This window comes from Equus asinus, chromosome 8 (assembly GCF_041296235.1).
Source record: "Equus asinus isolate D_3611 breed Donkey chromosome 8, EquAss-T2T_v2, whole genome shotgun sequence".
NCBI lineage: Eukaryota > Metazoa > Chordata > Mammalia > Perissodactyla > Equidae > Equus > Equus asinus.
In genome coordinates this window covers 33746517-33760673 of record NC_091797.1, presented here as the reverse complement: position 1 = coordinate 33760673, position 14157 = coordinate 33746517, and the positions used below count along the sequence as shown (strand labels likewise).

Sequence of the window (14157 nt, the reverse complement as noted above, 5' to 3'; positions counted from 1 at the left end):
TGTGTACATATATGTATATGTATATATAGGATATTATCCAGCCATAAAAAAGAAGGAAATACTGCTATTTGTGATAATGTGAATAAATCTGGAGGGCATTATGCTAAGTGAAATAAGCCAGACAGAGAAAGAAGAATATTATATGGTATCATTTATATATGGAACCTAAAAAAACAAAAACAAAAACAAAAAAACTGATGATAGAAACAGAGTAGAATGGTATTTTACAGGGGTTTGGAACTGGGGGAAGGGAAAATTAGGGAAATATAGGTCAAAGGTTATAAACTTTCAGTCATAAAATAAAAATGAGCTGAGGATCTAATGTATAGCATGATGACTATAGTTAATAGTACAGTATTATATACTTGAAATTTGCTGAGCATATATCTTAAGCATTCTCACCAGACAAAAAAAGACTCAAAGACTTGAAAGAAGATGTGTTTAAAGTCCATAGACGGACATTTGAACAAAACAGAAATATCAATAAAGAGATAGAAAACATAAATATGAACTCCCTTTTACCCCTCAACATTTCTAAAGCTCAAAATTACAAAAAGATTTGTAGTTTGTAGTGAAAAGAAAATTTCTTAGCGTGATTCAAAAGCAGTTTTGCTGAGGGAGAAGAAAGAATCAGCGAACTTGAAGATAGGACATTTAAAATTATTGTGTCTGAGTGACAGAAAGAAAGAACATTGGAGAAAAGTAAAAAGAGCCTAAGAGACCTGTGGGACACTATCATATGGATCAATATTCACATTTTGGGAGTCCCAGAAGGAGAAGAGAGAGAGAAAGGGGCAGAGAGTTTATTTGAGGAAAAAAGTGATCAAAAAATCCCAAATTTGAAGAAAGACATGGATATAAACATCCAAGTAGCTCAACAAATTCCAGGTAGGATAAATTCAAAGAGACCCATAGTGAGACACATTATAAGCAAACTGTAGAAAGCCAAAGAGAGAATCTTGAATGCAGCAAGAGAAAAGTGACTTGTCACAAACAAGGGCTTCCCAATAATTTATCAGCAGATTTCTCATCAGAAACCTTGGAGGACAGGAGACAGTAGAATGATATATTCAAAGTGCTGGAGGATAAAAACTTTCAACCAAGAATCCTATATCTAGTGAATGTGTCCTTTAAAAATAAGAGAAAACTTAAGATATTTACAGATAAACAAAATCTGAGGGAGTTCATTACTACTAGACCTGCCCTGCCAAAAATGCTAACAGTAGTCCTGCAGGTTGAAATAAAACGACACTAGGGAGTAACTCAAAGCTGTATGAAAAATAAAGATTCAAGGTAAAGGTCAACACATGGACAATTTAAAAGCTGGTATTATTGTAACTTCTATTTGTAATTTCACATTTGGTTTTCTATGTGATTTAAGAGACTAATTCATTAAAAATTATTAGTCTATGAATTTGGACATACGATGTATAAATATTTAATATTATGACACCAATAACTGAAAGGTGGGAAAGATAAGAGCTAGGTAAGAGCAGGATTTTTATATGCTGTTGAAGTTAAGCTCGTATAAATTCAAAATACAATGCTTTAATTTTAGGATGTTAAATGTAATCCCCATGGTAAACACAAAGAGATATAGAATATACACAAAAGGAAATGTGAAAGGAATCTAAAAGTTGCACTGCAGAAAAAAAATCAGCTCAACACAAAAAAAGAGTAACGCAGGAAATGAGGGTATAGAAAAAGGAATAAGACATATAGAAATCAAATAGCAAAATGACAGAAGTAAGTCCCTTCTTATCAGTAACTACTTTAAATTTAAATGAATTGAACTTTCCAATCAAAGACAGAAACCGGTAGAATGCAATTAAAAAAATGACCCAACTATATCCTGTCTACAAGACACTCACTTTAGATCCAAAGACACAAATAGGTTGAAAGTGAATGGATGGAAAAAGATATTCCAAGCAAATAGTAACTAATGGGAGAATGGATGGTTATAGTAATAGAAATCAAAATAGACTTTAAATCAGAAAAAGTTACAAGAGATAGAGAACATTATATATTAATAAAAGCTTCAATAAAAGAAGATAGAATAATTATAAACATTTACATACCTAATAACAGATCATCAAAATAGATGAAGCAAAAATTGACAGATTGAAGGAAGAAATAGTTCTACAATAATAGTTGGAGGCTTCAACACTCCACTCTCAATGAATAGAACAACCAGACAGAAGATAAGTAGGGAAATAGAAGACCTGAGCAACACAATAATCCAAGTAGATATAACAGATATACACAATGTACTCTAACCAAAAATAACAAAATGTGCATTCTCTCAAGTACACCTTGACATTCTCCAGCATAGAACACATATTAGGCTACCAGTTAAGTCTCAATAGATTTGAAAAGATAGATATCACACAAACTATCTTCTCTGACCAATATGGGATGAAGGTAGAAGTCAATAACTGAAGGAAAACTGGAAAGTTCACAAGTTTGTGGAAATTAAACAACACATTCTTACACATCCAATGTGTCAAAAGAAATCACAAGGGAAATTAGAAAATATTTAGAGACAAATGGAAATGAAAACACTACGTACCAAAAACTTATGGGAAGCAGTGAAAGCAGTGCTAAGGGGGAAATTTATAGCTGCATATGCTTACATTAAAAAAGAAGAAAGATCTCAAATCACAACTGAACTCTAAACCTAATGAACTAGAAAAAGAACAAACTAAGCCCAAAGCTTGAAGAAGGAAGGAAATAAAAAGGATTAGAGCAGAGATAAATAATATAAAGAATAGAAAAATAGAGAAAATCAACGAAGCCAAAAGTCAGTTCTTTGAAACGATCAACAAAATTGACAAACATTTAGCTGGATTGACTAAGACAAAAAGAGACAAGACTAATAAAATTACTAAAATCAGAAATGAAAGTAAGGATAAGTAAATGACTATCAAGTACTAGAAACAATTATATATCATTAAATTGGATAACATAGATGAAATGAACAAATTCTAAAAGCCAAAAACCCTACCAAGACTGAATCATGAAAAAACAGAATATCTGAATAAACCCATAACCAGTAGGATATTGAATCAGTAATCAAAAAAACCATCCCCTGAATCTGATGGCTTCACTGTCATTCTACCAAACATTTAAAGAACTAACACCACTCCTTCTGAAACTCTTCCAAAAAATTGAAAAATCAAGATTGGAATACTTCCAATCTCATTTTATGAGGCCAGCATTGTCCTGATACCAAAGACAAAGACAACACAAGAAAATAAAACTACAGAGCAATATCCTTTATGAATATTGACATAAGTGTCCTCAACAAAACTGAATTCAAACTAAATTCAAATAGCAAGCTGAATTCAGCAGCATCACCATGACAAACTGAGATTTATTCTTGGAATGCAAGTGTGGTTCAACATATGAGAACAATCAATGCATGTTCAACAACATGGTTCAACAATCAATGTAATATATCATGTTAACCAAATGAAGGGGGAAAAATAATCATCTCTCTTGATGCAGAAAAAAGCATTTGACAAAATTCATCACACTTTCATTATAAAAACACTCAGCAAATAGGAATAGAAGGAAACTATCTCAACACAATAAAAGCTATAGATGAATACCCTACCGCTAACTTCATACTAAATGTGAAAAGACAGAAAGCTTTTCCTCTATGATCAGAAGAAAGACAAGAGTACGCACTTTTGCCACTTTTCTTCAACAAAGTTTTGGAAGCTCTAGCCAAAACAATTAGACAAGGAAAAGATATACAATGCATCCAAATCAGAATGAAAGAAGTAAAATTATTTCTGTTCCCAGATGATATAATCTTATATGTAGAAATCCCTAAGGATTCCACACAAACTTGTTAGAACGAATAAACAAATTCAGCAAAGTTTCACAGTATAAAGATCACACAAAAATAATTTTCATTTCTATACACTAACAATGAACAATCTGAAAAGGAAGTTAAGAAAGCAATTCTATTTATAACAGCATTAAAAAGAATAAAATACTTGCGTATTAACTTGAACAGCAGTTAAAAGACATGCACATTTACTGAAACAAAAAAAAAATGTTGACTAAAGCAATTAAAGAAGATATAAATAAATGGAAAGACATCTTGTGTTCATGGATTAGAAGACTTAAAAATGTTAAGATATCAGGGAAGCCTGGTGGCACAGTGGTTAAGTTTGCACATTCCGCTTCGGTGGCTGGAGTTCTCCAGTTTGGATCCCGGGTGCAGACATGGCACCACTTGGCAAGCCATGCTGTGGTAGGCGTCCCACATATAAGAAAAAAAAGTGGAGGAAGATGGGCATGGATGTTAGCTCAGGGCCAGTTTTCCTAAGCAAAAAGAGGAGGATTGGCAGCAGATGTTAGCTCAGGGCTAATCTTCCTCAAAAAAAAGAAAAAGTTAAGATATCAACACTGCCCAAAGCAATCTACAGATTCAACACCATTGCATCAAAATCCCAGTGCTGTTTTTGGCAGCAGTGAAAAAAAAACCCATCCTAAAATTCATATGGAACTTCAAGGGACCTCCAAATATTGAAAACAATCTTGAAAAAGAACAAAGTTAGAGAACTCGCATTTCCTGATTTCAAAGTTTACTACAAAGCTAAGTAATCAACACAGTGTAGTAATTGCATAAAGGCAGACATATGACTGATGGAATAGAATAGAGAGCCTAGAAATGAATCTTTGCAGATATGGTCAAATGATTTTTGACAAGGGTCCCAAGATCCTTCATTCATGGAGAAAGAACAGTCTTTTCAACAAATGGTGCTGGGAAAACTGGATATCCACATACAAAAGAATGAAATTGGACCCTTATCTAATACTGTATACAAAAAATAAACTCACAATGGATCAAAGGACCTAAAACTATAAATTTCTTAGAAGAAAACTTAGGAGCAAAGCTTCATGACATTGGATTAGATGATGATTTCTTGGATCATTAGACACGAAAGGCACAGGCAACAAAAGAAAAAATAGACAAATTTTTATCAAAATACATTGTCAACATAGTGAAAAGGCAAGCCACTGATGGGAGAAAATATTTCCAAATCACATAGTTGATAAGGGATTAGGATCCAGAATACATAGACAACCAAAACTCAAAAACAAAAAGACAAACAACCTGTTTAAAAAATGGACAGAGGACTTTAATAGATATTTCTCCACAGAAGATATACAGTGGTCAATAAGCATATGAAAAGATGCTCAACATCACTAATCATTAGGGAAATGCAAATCCAAACTACAACGAGATACCACTTTACAACCATTAGGATGGCTATTACAAAATAAAAAGCAAACAGAAATGAACAAGTCTTGGCAAGAAAGTGGTAAAATTGGAACCCTTGCACACTGTTGATGGGAATGTAAAGTGGTGCAGCCATTATGGAAAACAGTATGGTTATTTCTCAAAAAGCTAAACATAGAATGACTATATGATCCAGCAATTCTACTTGTGGGAATATACCCAAAAGAACTGAAAGCAGGGATACAAACAGATATTTATAAACCTATGTTCATAGCAGTGTTATTTACAATAGCCAAAAGGAGAAAGCAACCCAATTGTGAAGCAACCCAATTGTCCAGCAACTGATGAACAGATAAGCAAAATATGGTGTGTATATATATGTTTGTATATAATGGGATATTATTCAGCCTTAAAAAGGAAGAAAATTCTGACATGTGCTACAACATGGATAAAACATGAGAAGATTATGCCAAGTGAAATAAGCCAGCCACAGAAAGACAAACATTATATTAGTCTACTCATATCAGGTACTGACAATTCACATCACAGAGATAGAAAGTGGAAAGGTGGTTGCCAAGGGCTGGGGGAAGGGAGGCATGGGGAGTTACTGTTTAAAAGGTAAAGAGTTTCAGTTTTGCAAGATGAAAAGAGTTTTGGAGATGGATGGTGTTGGTGGCTGCACCACAATATGAATGTACATAATGCCACTAAATGGAACACTTAAAAATGGTTAAAATTGCAAATTTTGTCATGTATATTTTGCAAAATTAAAAATTAGAAAAAAAACAGAAAAAAGCACAGAAATGAAAAAAATTAAACAAATGACTGATTATGCTAAGCTTTGCTGAGAATATGGAGCATCAAGAGCTACCATGCACCACTAACTGTTGTGTAAACTGGTACAGCCACTTTGGATAGCAGGGTGGCTTTATCTATTTAGGTTGGATATTATGCATGTACGTGAGTAATTCCACTCCTAAGCATATAATTTTGACAGATATCTGCTCATGTGTGCCAGCATACATGTATGTGAATGCTTACAGCAGCGTTGTTCATAATTTCTAAAAACAAAAAGCAAATCAAATTCCCACAAACAATAGAACAAATAATTTAAAGTATGATTTATTCAGTGGAATGCTATATAACAATGAAGATGAACAGTCTACAGATACTTATAACAATTTAGCAAACATACTATTGAACTAAAATAAGGTCTCAAAAGAAAACATATAGCAAGATTCCATTTGTATGAACAATTTTTGATTTATATAAAGTTCAAAATAATCTATAGTGTTTAAAGATGCATACATAGAGGTAAAACTCTAAAGAAAAGCCTGAACATGACCAAGAGGATTGTTATTGCTATGGGAATTGGTAAGGAAATTTCTGAGTGGTAATGGTTTTTTTCCTAACTCTTGGTTTTGTTACCTGGATTTCCCTTTAAAACTTCTTGTTAGAGTGCAGACACAATTCATGCATATCTCTATTGGTTGTAATTTACAGTGTAAAACCATTAAAAGTAATGTTAACTATTTACGTCTAGTTGGAATAATTTACCTTTACTTACAAAGGAGATGGACCCTCACTCATCACAAAAGAGACCATGAATGGGAATTGGAACTCTAAGTTGTCATCGTCTCATAATTATCCTCAGTTATTCTGTCTATGAAACGAGAATCCATGGGAATACTGCTGTCCAAAAGCCCCTTCTGCCATGATAGAAATGTTCTGTATCTGCACTGTTCATTATGGTAGCTACTGGCCACATGTGCCTTTTGAGTACTTGAAATATGGCTAGTGCAATGGAGGAACAAAATTTTAAATTTTACTCCATTTTAATTGATTTAAATTTAAACAGTGGCATGTGGACAGGGCAACATTAGAAAAACGAAATGAAGGGTCTGCTATTGCTTTAAAAAAATTCAGTCCATCCATCATTGTTAACAATAGCTCTGTTGTTATTACCTTTGGAACAAACCCCATTTCAATGAAAAAAATGTGACAAACTTACTTCAGGAGTAGGATTTTCTTAAACTCAGCAACTAATCACATATCTGAGCTCTATATGAAGGACACCTATTTATCACTGCTCTCTGTGGGTAGAGGAAAACAGCACCAGATTTTTATTTGTATGTGAAATAAGTACTTTACCAATTACAGATTTACTGTAAGGTGGGAAACTTGTTCTAAATATAGCCTTCTATTGAGCAGTTATTTTATAAATAGTTAGGCTACTATATTTTTAAAATTATCTATATGATCTAAATTTTATACTGTAGCAATGCTCAAGAGAATGAAAAGACAAGCCACAGACTGGGAGAAAATATTTGCAAAACACAAAACTGGCAAAGGATTGTTATCCAAAATATACAAAGAACTTAAAACTCAACAATAAGAAAACGAACAACCTGATTAAAATATGGTCCAAAGACCTTAACAGACACTTCACCAAAGAAGATATATAAGGCAGATAAGCATATGAAAAGATGCCCCACATCATAAGTCATCAGGGAAGTGCAAATTAAAACAACGAGATACCAAACACACCTACTAGAATAGCCAAAACCCAGAACACTGAAACACCAAATGCTGAAAGGATGTGGAACATTAGCAAATCTCATTCATTGCTGATGGGAATGCAAAATGATACAGCCACTTTGGAAGGCGGCTTGGTGGTTTCACATAAAACTAAACATACTCTTATCATACAATTCAGCAACTGTGCTTCTTGCTATTTACTGAAAGGAGCTGAAAACATGTCCACACAAAAGCCTGAACCCAGATGTCATTCATTCTACTGTGAGTTAGTTTAGCATAGCAAGATTGTTATGCTTTATAGAATTTTCTTAGTTTGTAATTTAGGAACTCAAGATGGCATTTACTTTTTGTTGACATTCCCTAAATTTTTTTGTACACATACAGCTTCTGTCAGATAGGATTGCACATAATTAATTGAATGTTGAACTGCTCACACTAAGATTTTAAATTAACATTACATTTTATCAGAAAGTAAAGTGAATCATTTACTCTAAAAAATAAAATAAATAAAAACTTTTTCAATCTAACATATGATCTTAAATGGCAGTGGTTAAATGAGGAAACAGTTTCAAAACATGAAAAATGAAATTATTTTTTAAACAGTTTTATTGAGATATAACTGATATAAAAATAACTGCAAATATTTAATATATACAATTTAACAAGTTTGAGCATATACATATATCCACGGTACTATCACATGATGGTGTGTGTGGGGTGGGGGTCCCGGTGGGCAAGAGTGGGCTAGTCTCCCTACCTCTTCACATTATGCTAATAGGAACGCAGACACATTCAGATGCCATCTGCAGAAAGAGAAGTCAGGGTTCTTGAAGTCACCGAGGGAGGGTGTGAACACATCTTGCATCACTTAGTTTCCAAAAAGGCTCACACTACAGAACAAAACAATCAAGAACAAATTCAAGTCAGTCACTGTAAGTGGTGACATTCTGAACAACCCTCTGCTCACTCATGTCTAAATCCAGACAATCCCCATAACCCAGATTTGTCCCCTCTGCCCCAACCCCTCTGCCACTTCAAGCCCTCCAGAGTCTCACCTGCCATGAGAGACACATCAGACAGGGCTCTGGGCACTGTCACTGCCTGGGGTAGAACAGAACAGGATGGGGTCAGAGCCCACAGGAGATGAGACTAAAGGAGGAACTCTGGGTGGGTGAGCTCCCCCATGGGCTCCTGTCTACACTATCTCAGGGATCACCCCCTGTCCATACTTACTTGTAGACTGAGTGTAGCTCCCTCTTTTTCCACCTGTGGGAAGAAAACATTCTGTGAGAAGCCAGGAAGCAAGGCAGGGCCATGAGGTCCTAAAGGAATCACCTAGTCCTGGACACCAGAGAAGTTTCCAGAACTGTGATTACAGACCTAAGGGAGGATCAGGAAAGCTAGCAACAGTACATGTGTGGGGACTGGACCAACTGCCCTCCTGGACGTCTGTCCTCACCAACAACCTTCCCCTTTGACCTGTGACTGCTGGGAGTCAGGTCCCCATCACCAGACTCATCAAGGTGATAAATCTGTCCTTCATTTTCACATGTGCTTTACTAAACAGTGTCAGCCCCAGACTAGGAAAGCACATGTGCCTATGGATGGGACTTCCCATTAATGAGGCAGGACAAACTTCTACCTGGGCTTGAAACACCCGGGGCGGGGGGGGGGGGGGGCAAGAAAACTCAGACCCCACCCGTCCCCTACCTGAGTGCTTCTTCCTCCAGATCACAGCTCCAGCCACCACAGCTCCAAGGAGACCCAGGCCAGCAATGACGCCCACAATGAGGATGGGGGACTCAAGAGGCGGCTCTGGGAAGGGAAGGGAAGGTGAAGGCCCTGACCCCAGCTCTCAGCCCTGACCCTGCTGAAGGTCTCCAGAAGGGCTCCTGATTTCCCTGAGAAGAGACTCTGAGCCCACGGCTCCCTCCTTACCCCATCTCCAGGTGATGGGCTCAGGTAGCCCCTCATGCTGCACATGGCACGTGTATCTCTGCTCCTCTCCAGAAGGCACCACCACAGCCGCCCACTTCTGGAAGGTCCCGTCCCCTGCAGGCCTGGTCTCCACAAACTCCGTGTCCTGGGTCAGGTCCTCCCCATCACGCTGCCAGGTCAGGGTGATCTCCGCAGGGTAGAAGCCCAGGGCCCAGCACCTCAGGGTGACCTCACGGTCAGAGATGGGGTGGAGAGTCACATGTGTCTTTGGGGAATCTGAGGAGAAGGGTGAGAAAATTTGGGAACTTTGCATTACCTCTCAAGATCCTCTGAAGCAGCGCTCATGTGGCCATCCTGAGAATGGAAAAGAGAGCTGGGATGAGGGAGTGGGAAAGAGTGCAAAACTCAGACACCAGCCTGGACTCTAGGAATCTGGGATAACCTCCTATCCTTTGGAAAGTTCTAGAATCAGGGTAAGACAGCCTGGGCACGAGGCTCTGTGTGGGACAACAAGGACTTCTGGTCCTGACCTGAGTGGAGGCTGAGTGACTCAAAAAAATCTGGAGTCAGACCTGCAAAGAAGTTGGGCTTGGGGCAGAGAACAAGGTGGGAGAGAGCAAGTCATCAAGGCCAGGGTCAAAGAAATCCGCTATGAAGTTATTTCAGAGATCTCCAGAGAGACTGGATCCCTTAAAGGCCCTGAGAAAAGCTTGGGCCCTCTGGGCTAGTCATTTTCTGGCACAGGATCTGAAAACCCAGGCGATCTCCTCACTCTCAGGATCCAAGGTGGGGGCGGGAAGAATTCTGGTGTCAATCCCATTTTTCTCGCTTTTTGGTTGGGCCAGCTGGAGGTACAGCTCCAGCCTGAGGGAGAAGGGGAGGTGCTCCGCGGCCCCTCGTACCCGTCCGCTGCAGCACCTCCTTCCCCTTCTCCAGGTAACTGAAGAGCCGCTCCACGCAGTCCTCCTCCAGGAACAGCCGGTAGTGGTCGGCAAGTCCGCCCGCCTCCCACTCGCGCTGGGTTATCTGCGCTGCCGTGTCCATCGCGGTCCAGGAGCGCAGGTCCTCGTTCAGAGCGATGTAGTCAGCGCCGTCGTAGGCAAACTGCTCAAAACCGCGGAGGAGTCGCCCATCTGGGCCTACGTCGCAGCCAGACGTCCACTGGAACGTATGGGGCCCTGGCCAGGTCCCCGCGGTCAGCCTAGCCCGCTCAGCCCCACCCACCTAGCTTCACTCCCGCGCTAGACCCACCGGCGGTGTTTGGTCAGAGCCTGCTCCCCCCAAACTGAAAATAAAATCCTAGTGAATCCCGGCAGGCTGTTCCTGCGTCGAGGGACCTGGAAGGTCTCTTGGCCTAAGGGTAAATCTCGGACCTGGAAACTCCAGCTCGTCCAAGGTGGGGATGCAGAACCTGGAGACCTCGGCTCGTCCAAGGGGGATGCAGGAACTCCTGACCTGAGATCTGGGCCCGGGGTTACTCACCGGACTCGCTCTGGTTGTAGTAGCCCAGAACCCAGCGTAAATTAGATTTGGAATCATGTGCGTGTTCCTTGGCAATCTTGGTCTGCTCTTCCCAAAATTGTGGCCCCTCCTGCTCCATCCACGGCGCCCGCGGCTCCACTCTCTGACTCGCAGCCTCGCTGTCGAACCGCATGAACTGCGTGTCATCCAAGTAGCCGACCGAGACGTAGAGGTCCTCACGGCCGGCCCGGGACACGACGGTGTGGAAATATCTCAGCGAGTGGAAGCCTGAGGGCGGGGAGGGGCTGAGACCTGTCTGAACCCTCCTCCCGGCGCGGGTTCCCGGGTCCGAGGGTGATGGGGCCCGGAGAGGAGGAAGGAGCAAGGGGGTCGTGAAACAGAAAAGGGGCAGTGGGAGGCCCGAGTGGGTGAGAGGAGGGGCCGGGAGACTGGGAGGGAAAGAGAGGGGTCAGGACGGGGCGGGGACAAGGTAGGGGAAGGGGTCTGGGCCGGGGAGGTGCAGAGACGCGCCTTCCCCGGGGTTCCTGCGCTCCCACCAGACGATCCCCTGGCTGTGTCCCCTCTTCCCCCCCAGCTCCCGCAGAGGTTGTTTCCCTCCAGACCCCAGACTCACCTGCCCAAGTCCGGGTCAGGACCAGAACCCCTGAGAGCAGCAGGAGGAAGGTTGGGGGCCCCATGAGCCGCATCCTCCGGGTCTGGGGAGAATCTGAGTTCGACTGGTTGGTGAGGAGTTTATAACCCAGAATCGCAGTGACGCTCTTAGAAACCAATGGGACTGAGACCTGGGACAGCGTCATGTGTATCCAGGAAGAGGGACCTGACACAAGTTGAGAGAGAGAAGTGAAACTCTAGGGAGATGGGGAGTGCTTTACTCCCCAACCTGACACACTGTCTTCAGGACCTGAGAGCCACTCCCAGGGACCTGGAATTTCGTCCTGACCCCTCTTCTCCTGCACCAAACGCTTTTTGTCACACTGTCACCCTGAGTCCTGGCCCAAGGGCTGTCTGAGGAAACCAGGAAGAAACACTCCCAGGCTGGGCTCAGCCCTTTTCCTCCTCTTCCTGGATTCCCTCTACCTGAGCTGACTCCTACTCCTTAACTCTGCCCCAGGACTTTTCTAGAAGAAAACTTACCCCCAGGGAATATGGTGCAGAGAGTGAGCTGGCCTTGGGAAAGTGGGTGAAGAAACATTGGTTTCCTCTTTAAACCTGGGGCAGTTGTGCCTGAGGGCACCATGTAGAGATTCTCAGAGACCAGTTTTCTTTTTCTTTCTTTCTTTTTTTTTTTTTTTTTAACTACAGTGGTAACATAATGGGGCCAACCAGGCGGTGCGGTGAAGTTCCCACGTTCTACTTGGGCGGCCCGGGATTTGCGGGTTCGGATCCCGGTTCGGACATGGCACCGCGTGACAAGCCATGCTGTGGTAGGCGTCCCACATATTAAGTAGAGGAAGATGGGCACGAATGTTAGCTCAGGGCCAGTCTTTCTCAGCAAAAAGAGGAGGATTGGCAGCAGATGTTAGCTCAGGGCTAATCTTCCTAAAAAAAAAAAAATCTTTTTTCTTAATTTTTTTATTGCAGTAACGTTGGTTATTAACATTATATAAATTTCACGTGTACATCATAATGTATTTCGAATTCTGTGTAGATTGCAACATGTTCACCACTCAAAGACTAATTACAATCCATCACCACACACATGATCCCAATCACCCCGTCCACCCCTCCCTCCCCTCTTCCCCTCTGGTAACCACCAATCCAATCTCTGTTGCTATGTGTTTATTTATCATTGTTTTTATCTTCTACTTGTGAGTGACATCACATGGTATTTGACTTTCTCCCTCTGACTTATTTCACTCAGCATAATACCCTCAAGGTCTATCCATGTTGTCACAAATGGCAGGATTTCATCATTTCTTATGGCTGAGTAGTATTCCATTGTGTATATATATATCACATCTTCTTTATCCATTCGTCCCTTGATGGGCACCTAGGTTGCTTCCAAGTCTTGGCTATTGGGTAACACAATCTTGATAACCCCTGAATGATGAGGGATCTTATCTGTAAAAGCAGTGATTTTACCCTTCATATGTAAATGTGCCTAAACAGCCCTAAAGTAACCAAAGCTCATAATTTTTGCTTTCCCAAACTGTGACTCCAGGTTTTTGTATTTTAAAATGGTCTTCATTCCATAGCCCTGGGTTTGCCTATGTGAGTCCCCACATATCCTCAGTACCAGGAAGCACATGGAGGCACTATTTGTTACTGTGTGTGATCTCTGCCCGGCCCTTGATTTATAAAGGTGACTGAGTCACAGTGGCAGAGGCTAATGCCATTGAAAGATTTTCTATTTCTTACATTTCCTAAGAGGAGGGGGCAGGGAACACCACACAGGGCCACATGAGGAAGCACCAAGGTGGGCAAGAGGCAGAAGGAGAGGAAAGCATGACTCAGAGCCCCTATTGTGTTTTCCTTGAAAAAGGCAAGGTGGGGCTGGGGAAACATCTTAGAATTGACTAGTTTGAATAATGTCTTTGGTGGGCTCTGGGTTGTAGGGGTGGTCTCTAGCTGACTGGTATCTGGCTCTAGGTAATCAGGGCAGAGGAATATTGACTCCTGGAGTGTAAGAATCTGATAGAAGAGGTGGTTCAGAATATGGGCTCTGGATTGCTTAGTGCAAAGGAAAGGCATGTTCCTGGGCACGCCCTTTACTGTCTCTGAGAGTTGGCTAGCCCTGAGAGGGGCAGACTCTCCCCAGTTATCACATCCACAAATGCCACAACATCCAGAATACAGAAAATAAGAAAGTGTCATGAATACAGTACATTTCAGCCAGACTGTACAAACTTTAATCACTTCAAAGTTGCAAGTATTCAGTGCAGTCAGAATGCCCTTCACCAATGCTCATGCATCGCCTGTGTTTGTGAATTAACACCTAAGGG

At 41.0% G+C, this 14157-nt stretch overlaps 1 protein-coding gene across 4 annotated transcripts in view; it reads right to left on the bottom strand.

Moving 5' to 3' along the window:
- Positions 1-12027, bottom strand: part of LOC106836238 (class I histocompatibility antigen, Gogo-B*0103 alpha chain-like) — a 36733-nt gene extending 24706 nt beyond the window's left edge. For 2 of the 4 annotated variants that reach the window (XM_070515296.1, XM_070515295.1), the window contains exons 1-6: positions 11829-12027; positions 11216-11482; positions 10636-10911; positions 9734-10009; positions 9506-9610; positions 9029-9061 (exon numbers count right to left, since the gene is read on the bottom strand). In XM_070515296.1, the coding sequence (XP_070371397.1) occupies positions 9029-9061; positions 9506-9610; positions 9734-10009; positions 10636-10911; positions 11216-11482; positions 11829-12012 (1141 nt within the window). In that variant the 5' untranslated portion in view covers positions 12013-12027. Of the gene's footprint in view, positions 1-6361; positions 8686-8850; positions 8897-9028; positions 9062-9505; positions 9611-9733; positions 10010-10635; positions 10912-11215; positions 11483-11828 lie in introns of those variants that run through there. The other 2 variants (XM_070515297.1, XM_070515298.1) reach the window with 2 other exon arrangements.
- Positions 12028-14157: the final 2130 nt, after the last annotated feature.